At 43.2% G+C, this 12,037-nt stretch overlaps 1 protein-coding gene across 1 annotated transcript in view; it reads left to right on the forward strand.

Moving 5' to 3' along the window:
• Positions 1-2,622, forward strand: part of KNL1 (kinetochore scaffold 1) — a 68,512-nt gene extending 65,890 nt beyond the window's left edge. The window contains exons 26-27 of the mRNA XM_025390206.1: positions 950-1,563; positions 2,546-2,622. Of these exons, the coding sequence (XP_025245991.1) occupies positions 950-1,064 (115 nt within the window). The 3' untranslated portion in view covers positions 1,065-1,563; positions 2,546-2,622. The remainder of the gene's footprint in view (positions 1-949; positions 1,564-2,545) is intronic.
• The last annotated feature ends 9,415 nt before the right edge of the window (positions 2,623-12,037 follow it).

The raw sequence follows: 12,037 nt of genomic DNA on the forward strand, positions 1-12,037 counted from the left end.
GGCGGGCGCCTGTAATCCCAGCTACTCGGGAGGCTGAGGCAGGAGAATGGCGTGAACCCGGGAGGCGGAGCTTGCAGTGAGCTGAGATCCGGCCACTGCACTCCAGCCTGGGCAACAGAGTGAAACTCCGTCTCAAAAAAAAAAAAAAAAAAAAGAAGTTCGAGACCAGCCTGGCCAACATGATGAAACCCTGTCTCTACTTAAAATAGAAAAAATAGCCAGGTGTGGTGGCAGGCGCCTGTAATCCCTGGGAGGCTGAGGCAGGAGAATTGCTTGCACCCGGGAAATGGAAGTTGCCTTGAGCCTAGATCGTGCCACTAACTGCACTCCAACCTGGGCGACAGAGCAAGACTCCGTCCTCCCAAAAAAATAAAATAAAATGTGCTCACCTTATATTTGTCAGCAAACACCAAGACTAACATTTTTTATGACCAACAAAAGTAGCTAGGTTAAGATACTTCACAATTACATATAGAATTGGTTCTTAGGCCCTGTTTTGGAATCCCATTTCAAACTGGACATCTGGTTATTTCCAGAAATGCTCATTTGTGCTTCCTAGGAAACTGAGAGACCAAGAACATAAATTCCACTCAGTTGGAGACAAGTGTAAGATTTTTAAAAAATTGATTAACCTGGCCAGGTGCGGTGGCTCATGCCTGTAATCCTAGCACTTTGGGAGGTCAAGGCGGGCGGATCACAAGGTCAGGAGACCATCCTGGCTAACACGGTGAAACCCCATCTCTACTAAAAATACAGAAATTAGCCGGGCATGGTGGCAGGCACCTGTAGTCCCAGCTAATCGGGAGGCTGAGGCAGGAGAATGACATGAACCCGGGAGGTGGAACTTGCAGTGAACTGAGATTGTTCCACTGCACTCCAGCCTGGGCGACAGAGCAAGACTCCGTTGCAAAAAAAAAAAAAAAAATTGATTAACCTTTGTTCTTTCCAGCCAAGATGATATTGCTGCCATTCTATCTAAAGTGCCACTGGAGAACAACTACCTGAAGAATGTGGTCAAGCAAATTTACCAAGATCTGTTTCAGGACTGCCATTTCTACCACTAGACCCTTTGACCACCGTTGGAACAACCAAGCGGAATGTACTTGATATTATTTCAGGGTCCCATTGCTGTTTAGCCTTTGTTTTTAGGTCATTACAAGCTGAGTAAAATTCCTTCTGATGATGTTATAGTTAATCTGTATGTTTTTTAGATCTCTGCAGAATGATGGTGATGAAGTCTGGATAGTAGGCCTCATAGCCTACTGTCAACTTACTCATCTTTGTACCAAAGGTTTAAGTAATAGGACACTTAGGAAAAATGTCTCCTAACTAAACTAGTGCTTTCTGCTTTAGTACAAGCCCTAAGGATTAACTTTTAAGTATAAGAAGAAGTGTTACCACTGACAAAAACATGAGCCATTTTCCCATAAATAGATAGAGCTATGATTTTTAGGTTGCCTGGCTTCTGCCTAGCAGATATTTCTGGAGTAGAGATGTATCTGTCTACAAACTTTTATCCTTTTTCTCCATTACTAAAATGCTATTAAGAGAAAGTAGGACTGGGTGCGGTGGCTCACACCTGTAATACCAGCAGTTTGGGAGGCCAAAGTGGGCGAATAGCCTGAGTCCAGGAATTCAAGACCAGCCTGGGAAACATGGCGAAACCCCACCTCTACAAAAAATACAAAAATTAGCCAGGCATGGTGGCTTGTGCCTGTGGTCCCAGCTACTCAGGAGCTTAAGGCAGGAGGATCACTTGAGCTTAGGAGGCAGAGGTTGCAGTGAGCCGAGACCGTGCCACTGCACTCCAGCCTAAGCAACAGAGCAAGACCCTGTCTCAAAAAAACAAAAAGAGGGCCGGGCGCGGTGGCTCAAGCCTGTAATCCCAGCACTTTGGGAGGCCGAGATGGGCGGATCACGAGGTCAGGAGATCGAGACCATCCTGGCTAACACGGTGAAACCCCGTCTCTACTAAGAAATACAAAAAATAGCCGGGCGAGGTGGCGGGCGCCTGTAGTCCCAGCTACTCGGGAGGCTGAGGCCGGAGAATGGCGTGAACCCGGGAGGCGGAGCTTGCAGTGAGCTGAGATCCGGCCACTGCACTCCAGCCTGGGCTACAGAGCGAGACTCCGTCTCAAAAACAAAAAAAACAAAAACAAAAAGAGAAAAAGCAATAGCACTCAGCTATTGAAATGGTTGCCTTTTTTTTGTTGAGGGCCTTGCTTTTTATTCTATGGTGTCTATTAATGTTTTCTTTTTTTTTTTCTTTTTTCTTTTTTTTTTTTTGAGATGGAGTCTTGCTCTGTTGCCCAGGTTGGAGTGCAGTGGCATGATCTCAGCTCACTGCAAGCTCCGCCTCCCGGGTTCACGCCATTCTCCTGCCTCAGCCTCCTGAGTAGCTGGGACTATAGGTGCCCGCCACCACGCCCGGCTAATTTTTTGTATTTTTAGTAGAGATAGGGTTTCACTGTGTTAGCCAGGATGGTCTCAATCTCCTGACCTTGTGATCTGCCTGCCTCAGCCTCTCAAAGTGCTGGGATTACAGGTGTGAGCCACCACGCCCAGCAATGTTTTCTTAATAAGTATAGTTTTTCTAGGGAAAGTTAATTCATTTTTGTCTAGTACATACATGTAAATATATTAATGTTTTTGTGCTTGTGATGTAGTAAGGAGATGTATATAGAAATTCATTGAGATATATAGATACTCACTTGCCTAGGCAGTTTCCGTCTTAAGAATGTTTTACAGCAAAATTTTCTATTTTATTTTATTAAATAATGACACGGCAAACAATGTCACATCCAAAACACTAGTTTTATCAATTTCTAGCAGTAATAATAGACTTGCTGTAAGTATTGTTTTCTGATGTCATACCCTTGTCATACACATTATTAAATGACCAATACGATGTATGAAGTAGACAAAAATTTACTCAAACTTCAGTCACATCCTAATTGTGATAATTTTTGTTTAATATTTAATTCTAAACCAAAATACATTTGCATTTTTAAGCTAATTTGTCTCAAAATTTTGCTTTATGTTTTCAGATCAGGTTAAAGTCCTGTGGGTCCCCTGAATGTTATTGTCCCTCTTGATTGGTTTTTACTTCTGAGCGATATGTCAAAAGACACATAAGCTTCAAAAGTCAATATAAATCTCATTTGCCATAAAAATCAAGATATAGATGTTCTGTTCCATAAACTCCTTGAAAAACATTTTAAAGTCATCAATATGATCTGCTTCCCATGAAACTTAAGTTAGCTTTCTTATTGGAGTTGTTTTATTTCTTTTCTGTAAGTCTGAAAAGTAGAGATTTTGTTTTATGCATTTTAGTAACCTGCAACAACCAACTCTAAAAAAGATTTGGCTTGTAATGATGGTCTCTGTTTTTTGGGGTTTGGAGTACATAATTGTAATATTTACTTAGTTATTTGCGTTTTTCTTTGTTCAAGGTATTGACTGGTTTCATAAATTTTTTGAAAGTTTTTCTTTCATTGGTTGGAAAGCAGATTACATTTTGTACTATTAAAATAAGTGTATTACTTGAAATCTTTTGTGAGTAGTGTTTCTTTATAAAGAGTATTTTAGCATTTATCCAGTAGACCTTTGAAGATATACCAAAGAAACCTTCCTCTGGAGACACCTACCTATTCAAAACTGAGATTAGGCCAAGTGCAATGGCTCACACCTGTAATACCAGCAGTTTGGGAGGCCAAGTTCAAGCAGGTTGCTTGAGGCCAGGAATTCAAATCCAGCCTACACAACATAGCAAGACCCTGTCTCTAAAAAAATTTTTTTCTTGGGTAAAATTTTTTACCCAAGTGGGTACAGTGGCTCATGCCTGTAATGCCAACCCTTTGGGAGGCTGAGGTGGGCAGATCACCTGAGGTCGAAAGTTTGAGACCAACCTGACCAACATGGAGAAACCCTGTCTCTACTAAAAATACAAAATTAGCCTGTCGTGGTGGTGCATGCCTGTAATCCCAGCTACTTGGGAGGCTGAGGCAGGAGAATCGCTTCAACATGGGAGACAGGTTGCAGGGAGCTGAGATTGCACCATTGCACTCCAGCCTGGGCAACAAGAGCAAAACTCCGTCTAAAAAAAAAAAAATTAATTGTTTTTGAGATGTCGTCTCACTATGTTTCCCAGGCTGGTCTCGGACTCCTGGACTCAAGAGATCCTCCCATCTCAGCTTCCCAAATTGCTGGGATTACAGGTGTCAGTCACTGCTCCCAGTTTGCTATTCTTTTTCTAACTTGTGATAGTAAGTACCTAGCTCATTTTCATTCTTTTTTTTTTTTTTGAGACAAAGTCTTGCTGTGTCACCCAGGCTGGAGTGCAGTGGCTGATCTCGGCTCACCAAAACTTTCACCTCCCAGGTTCAAGCGATTCTCTTTCCTCAGCCTCCCAAGTAGCTAGGATTACAGGTGTGTGCCACTACACCCAGCTAATTTGTGTATTTTTGGTAGAGACGGTTTCACCATGTTGGCCAGGCTGGTCTCGAACTCCTGACCTCAGTTGATCCATCCACCTCAGCCTCCCAGAGAGCTGGGATTACAGACATAAGCCACTGTGCCCAGCCTATTTTCATTCTTTTAACAAGTACTTAAGATGATACTTTTATTTTTTTAGGTAATACATCTGCCTCAGCATCCCAAAGTGCTGGGATTACAGGCGTGAGCCACTGTGCCCGGCCCAATATATTTGATTCTAAGTAATGTTTTTTATCACTCATTCTTCTCCTAATCTGTTTGTTTGTTTGTTTGTTTTTTAATATTTATGTTGTTTTTGTTTTTGTTTTGAGAGAGAGACCGAGTCTCACTATGTTGCCCAGGCTGGTCTCAAACTCCTGAGCTCAAATGATCCTCTCGCCTCAACCTCCGAAAGGGCTGGAATTACAGACCTGAGTCATTGTGCCCAGTCTTAAATATGTATGTCTTTTTTGGTCAATAAGAAAATGAGATTATTACTGTTTCGTAGAACATGACTTCATAACAGAGCTCAGCCCCAAAGATCCAGATCAGACTTGAAGAACAAGAGTTTGAAGGTGATTGCTCCACAAATAAAAAATACTTGTGGGGCAAGAGATTGATTACCGGCACTAATATGTTTGCTTCTAAAATTTTTTCTTTTTTCTTTTTTTCTAGACAGGATCTCTGTCACTCAGGCTGAAGTGCAGTATCACGATCATGGCTTACTGCAGCCTTGACCTCCCTGGGCTCAGGCAATCCTACCACACCAGCTTCTCAAATAGCTGGGACTACAGATGCACACTACCACCCCCAGCTAATTTTTGTGGAGATGTGATTTCAACATGTTGCCCAAGATGGTCTCAAACTCTTGGGCTCAAGTAACCCACCCACACTGGCCTCCTAAAGTGCTGGGATTAGAGGTGTGAGCCACCACACCTGGCCTAAAATTTTCTTCAGTTCTAAAGTTTGTGAAAAGGAACAGTAAGGCTGGGCGCGGTGGCTTACGCCTGTAATCCCAGCACTTTGGGAGGCCAAGGCGGGCGGATCATGAGGTCAGGAGATTGAGATCATGCTGGCTAACATGGTGAAACCCCATCTTTACTAAAAATACAAAAAATCAGCTGGGTGTGGTGGTGCTTGCCTGTAGTCTCAGCTACTCGGGAGGCTGAGGCAGGAGAATTGCTTGAACCTGGGAGGCGGAGGTTGCAGTGAGCTGAGATGGCACCACTGCACTCCAGCTTGGGTGACAGAGTGAGACTCTGTCTCCAGAAAAACAGAAAAGAAAAGGAACATAAATAACAAATCAGACTGAGCCTGGTAGGACCTATAGCTGAGAATAATTACACTTAGCTGAAGAAGGTCTTTAGATTGAATGACAGAATAAATCCCAAGAGGCAAAAATACACATTTCACTCCTTTAAAAATATTTCACCAGAAATATTTAGGGAAAAAAAAAATGATGTAAGAGATTTTAATCCCCAGGATATGGCTGGGCGCAGTGGCTCACGCCTGTAATCCCAGCACTTTGGGAAGCCAAGGTGGGCGGATCACGAGGTCAGGTATTCGAGACCAGCCTGACCAACATGGTAAAACCCCATCTCTACTAAAAATATAAAAATTAGCCGGGCGTGGTGGCGCATGCCTCTGTCCCACCTGCTCAGGAGGCTGAGGCAGGAGAATCTCTTGAACTCGGGAGGCAGAGGTTGCAGTGAGCTGAGATCCCTCAGGTTTGCCACCACAGTTGTCTGCGGGTAAATACATAGATTTCACAATGCATAAGCAGATTCTGTCTAAAATCTTTTCCTGGGTCAAACCTTTACTGGAGCTCTGTAAGGTGTTCAGACTTGCACTAACCAAACACAAGAGACTTCTACATAGCAGCTCTTATATAGTGTAACATAAACACATTTTATTAATTGTTATTAATGAAACCTTAACACATTTATTCATATACTTTATTGTAAACACAACTGACATTCACATTATCAGAACAGCATTATTGCAGGAATCAATGTTATGAGAAAGCAACTGCTATGATTTGAATGTTTTGTCCCCTCCAAAACGCTTAAGACTTAATCCCCAATGTGCCAGTATTGAAATGTGGGGCCGTTAAGAGGTGATTCAAGTCATGAGGGCTATGCCCTCATGAATGGATTAACGTGTTACTATGGGAGTCGGACTGGTGGCTATTTTAGAAGAGGAAGAGAGGCTGGCCAGGTGCAGTGCCTCACACCTGTAATCCCAGCACTTTGGGAGGCTGAGGTGGGCAGATCACATGAGGTCAGGAGTTCAAGATCAGCCTGGACAACATGGTGAAACCCTGTCTCTACTAAAAATACAAAAATTAGCTGGATGTGGTGTCACCTGCCTGCAGTACCAGCTACTTGGGAGGCTGAGGGAGAAGAATCTCTTGATCCCGGGAGGTGGAGGTTGCAGTGAGCTGAGATCACACCACTGCACTCCAGCCTGAACAACAAGAGCAAGACTCCGTTTCAAAAAAAAAAAAGGGTGAGAGGGCCAGGTACGGTAGTTCACACCTGTAATCCCACCATTGTGAGAGGCCGAGGAACGAGTTGGGGGATCGCTTGAGCTCAGGAGTTTGAGACTAGCTTGGGCAACATGGCAAAACCCCATCTGCACAAAAAATACAAAAATTAGAAGGGTGTGGTGGTGCATGCCTGTGGTCCCAGCTTCTTGGGAGGCTAAAGTGGGAATATCACTTGAGCCCAGGAGGCAGAGGCTGCAGTGAGCCAAGATCATGCCACTGCACTCCAGTCTAGATGAGAGTGAAATCCTGTCCCCCACAAAAAAAAGAAAAAAAAAAAAGGAAAAGAGACTTGAGCTAACACTCTCAACCCCCTCAACCTGTGATGCCCTCTGCCAACAGGCATCCCCATCAGAGTCCCTATCAGCAAGAAGGCCCTCATCAGATGTGTTTCATCAACCTTGGACTTCTCAGCCTCCAGAACTGTAAGAAATACATTTTTGTTTCTTTATAAATGACTGAGTTTTAGGTATTCTGTTACAAGCAACAGAAAATGGACTAAGATGGAAAATATTGTTGTCCATGGCTAAGTATAGAGATTTCATGACATATAAGCTGATTCTGTCTAAAACCTGTTTTTATGCTAAACTTAGTATCACACACAATTATTTTTTAAAATTTTTAATCACCTTGTGTTATCATATACTAGATTTTATTCATTCTATCTAACTGTATTTTTTGTGCTCATTCACCATCCACACTCGCCTCTATCCCCCTTACCCTCCCAGTCACTGGTAACCATCATTGTATTGTCTTTCTCCATAAGTTCAATTATTTAAATTTTATTTAATTAATTAATTAATTATTTTTTTATTTTTTGAGACGGAGGCTTGCTCTGTTGCCAGGCTGGAGTGCAGTGGCGTGATCTCGGCTCACTGCAACCTCCGCCTCCCAGGTTCAAGTGATTCTCCTGTCTCAGCCTCCCAAGTAGCCGAGAGTACAGGTGCCTGCCACCACGCCCAGCTAACTTTTTGTACTTTTAGTGGAGACGGGATTTCACCATATTGGTCAGGTTGGTCTCGATTTCTTGACCTCGTGATCTGCCTGCCTCAGCCTCCCAAAGTACTGGGATTACAGGCATGAGCCACTGCTCTGGGCCTCAATTATTTAAATTTTTAGTGCCCACAAATAAGTGAGAAATGTAAAGTTTGCCCTTCTGTGTCTGGCATATTTCATTTACTGTAATGACCTCCAGTTCCATCTATGTTGTTGCAAATGACAGGATCTCATTATTTCTTTTGGCCGAATAGTACTCCACTGTGTGTAGGTACCACATTTTCTTTATCCATTCGTCTGTTGATGGGTACTTAGGTTCCTTCCAAATCTTGTCTATTGTGAATAGTGCTGCAATAAACATGGAAGTGCCGATATCTCTTTGATATACTGATTTTTTTTTTCTATTGGATATACCCCTAGCAGTGGAATTGCTCGATCATATGGTAGCTCTATTTTTAGTTGTTGTTGTTGTTGTTGTTGTTTTTTTGGAAACGGAGTCTCGCTCTGTCGCCCAGGCTGGAGTGCAGTGGCGCGATCTCGGCTCACTGCGAACTCCGCCTCCTGGGTTCACGCCATTTTCCTGCCTCAGCCTCCCGAGTAGCTGGGACTACAGGCGCCCGCCACCACGCTTGGCTAGTTTATTTTTTGTATTTTTAGTAGAGATGGGGTTTCACCGTTGTCTTCATCTCCTGACCTTGTAATTCGCCCTCCTCGGCCTCCTAAAGTGCTGGGATTATAGGCATGAGCCACTGCGCCCGGCTTTTTTTTTTTTTTTTTTTTGAGATGGAGTCTTCTTGGTCTGTCACCAGGCTGGAGTGCAGGAATGCAATCTCGGCTCACTGCAACCTCTGCCTCCCATGTTCGAGTGATTCTTCTGCTTCAGCCTCCCAAGTAGCTAGGACTAAGGGTGCGAACCACCACGCCCAGCTAATTTTTGTATTTTTAGTAGAGATGGGGTTTCACCATGTTGGCCAGGATGTTCTCGATCTCCTGACCTCATGATCCGCCTGACTCGACCTCCCAAAGTGCTGGGATTACAGGCATGAGCCACTGCGCCCGGCCTATTTTTAGTTTTTTAAGGAACCTCCGGAGTGTTGTACATAGTAGTTATACAAACTTCAATTCCCACCAACATTGTACAAGGGTTCCCTTTTCTCCAGGTCCTTGCCAGCGTTCATTATTCCCTGTCTTTTAGATAAAAGCCGTTTTAACTGAGGTGATATGATTCTCATTGCAGTTTTGATTTGCATTTCTCTGAGGATCAATGATGTTGAGTACTTTTTCATATACTTGTTTGCCATTTGTATGTCTTTTGAGAAATACCTATTCAGATTTTTTGCCCGTTTTTAATTGGATTATTAGATTTCTTGTCTATTGTTTCAGCTCCTTATATATTCTGGTTATTATTTTTATTATTATTTTTGAGATGGAGTCTTGCTCTGTTGCCCAGGATTGAGTGCAGTGGCACAATCTCAGCTCACTGCAACCTCCACCTCCCGAGTTCAAGTGATTCTCCTGCCTCAGCCTCCCAGGTAGCTGGGACTACAGGCACGTGCCACCATACCCAGCTAATTGTTTGTATTTTTAGTAGAGACGGGGTTTCACTGTGTTAGCCAGGATGGTCTTGATCTCCTGACCTTGTGATCGACCTGCCTTGGCTTCCCAAAGTGCTGGGATTACAGGTGTGAGCCACCATGCCCAGCCTGGTTGTTGTTGTTATTGTTGTTGTTGTTGTTATTATTATTATTATTTGAGACAGATTCTTGCTCTGTCGCCCAGACTGGAGTGTAGTGGCATGATCTTGGCTCACTGCAATCTCCACCTCCTGGCCTCAAGCAATTTCCCTGCCTCAGCTTCCCGAGTAGCTGGGACTACAGGTGCACACTACCACACCCAGCTAATTTTTGTATTTTTAGTAGAGATGGGGTTTCAACATGTTGGCCAGGATGGTCTTAATCTCCTGACCTCATGATCCACCCGCCTCGGCCTCCCAAATTGGCCTCCCTGGGATTACAGGCGTGAGCCACCGCACCCGGCCATATCAGTGTTTTATAGTTTTCATTGCAGAGAGTTTTCACTTCTTTGGTTAAGTTTATTCCTAGGTATTTTATTTTAATTGTAGCTGTGGTAAATGGGATTACTTTCTTGATTTCCTTTTCAGATGTTCACTGTTGGCATATAGAAATGCTGCTGGTTGGCCGGGGACAATGGCTCGTGCCTGTAATCCCAGCACTTTGGGAGACCGAGGCGGATGGATCATGAGGTCAGGAGTTCGAGACCAGCCTGACCAACATGGTGAAACCCTGTCTCTACTAAAAATGCAAAAAAATTAGCCAGGCATGGTGGCACACGCCTGTAGTCCCAGCTACTCGGGAGGCTGAGGTGGCAGAATCACTTGAACCCAGGAGGCAGAGGTTGCAGTAAGCCAAGATTGCACAACTGCACTCTAGCCCGGGTAACAGAGCGAGACTCCATCTCAGAAATAAATAAATAAATAAATAGATAAATAAATAAATAAATTAGTTGGGTGTGGTGGCGCATACATGTAATCCCAGCTACTTGGGAGGCTGAGGCTGGAAAATCACTTGAACCCAGGTGGTGGAGGTTGCAGTGAGCTGAGATCATGCCACTGCACTCCAGCCTGGGCGACAGAGCAAGACTCTGCCTCAAAAAAAAGGAAAGAAATGCTGCTGCTTTTGTATGCTGATTTTGAATCCTGCAACTTTACTGAATTTGTTTATCTTTACTGAATTTGAGTTTTGTGGTGGAGTCTTTAGATTTTTCTAAATATAAAAGCCTATCATCTGCAAAAAGAATAATTAGACTTCTTTCAATTTTGGGTTCCCTTTATTTCTTTCTTTTGTCTGATTGCTATAGCTAGGACTTCCAGTACTATGTTGAATGACAGTGCTGAAAGTGGGCATGCTTATCTTGTTCTAGATCTTAGAGAAAAGGTGTTATCAAAACACCAGGGGTTAGCCTATAATCCCAGCACTATGGGGAGCTGAGGTGGGTAGATGACTTGAGTAGCTGAGATTACAGGCATGTGCCACCACACCCGGCTAATTTTTGTATTTTTATTAGAGATGGGGTTTCCCCATATTGGCCAGGCTGGTCTTGAACTCCTGACCTCAGGTGATCCACCCACCTCAGCCTCCCAAAGTGCTGGGATTATAGGCATGAGTCACCGTGCCCGGCAGTAGGATGAGTTTGGAAGTATTCCCTACTGCTCTATTTTTTGGAATAGTTTGAGTAAGATTGGTATTAATTCTTCTTTAAATGTTTGGTAAAACTCAGCAGTGAAGCCAGTGGGCCCCAGGCATTTCTTTGCTAGGAGAATTTTTATTATGGCTTTGATCTCATTACTTGTGATTGGTTTGTTCAGGTTTTAAGTTTCTTCATGGTTCAATCTTGATAAGTGGTATGTGCCTAGGAATGTACTTGTTTCTTCCAGATTTTCCAATGTATTGGCATATAGTTGTTCATAGAAGCCACTAACAATCCTTTGAATTTCTTCCATATCAGTTGTAATGTCTCCTTTTTCATCTCTGATTTTACTTACTTGGTTCTCTCTTTTTTTCTTAGTCTGGCTAAAGGTTTGTCAGTTTTATCTTTTCAAAAAAAACAACTTTTTGTTTTGTTGATTTTTGTATTGTTTTCTTCATTTCAAATTAATTTATATCTGCTCTGATCCTTATTATTTATTTATTTACTTTTCCTAACTGTGAGTTCAGTTTGCTCTTACTTTTCCAGAGCTTTTTTTTTTTTTTTTGAGACGGAGTCTCACTCTTTTGCCCAGGTTGGAGTACAATGGCATAATCCTAGCTCACTGCAACCTCTGCCTCCTGGGTTCAAGGGATTCTCCTGCCTCAGCCTCCCGAGTAGCTGGGATTACACACACACACTACCATGCCCAGCTAATTTTTGTATTTTTAGTAGAGATGGGGTTTTACCATGTTAGCCAGGCTGGTCTTAACCCCCTGACCTCAGGTGATCCACCTGCCTTGGCCTCCCAAAATGCTG

Source organism: Theropithecus gelada, chromosome 7a (genome assembly GCF_003255815.1).
Source record: "Theropithecus gelada isolate Dixy chromosome 7a, Tgel_1.0, whole genome shotgun sequence".
Taxonomy (NCBI): Eukaryota; Metazoa; Chordata; class Mammalia; order Primates; family Cercopithecidae; genus Theropithecus; species Theropithecus gelada.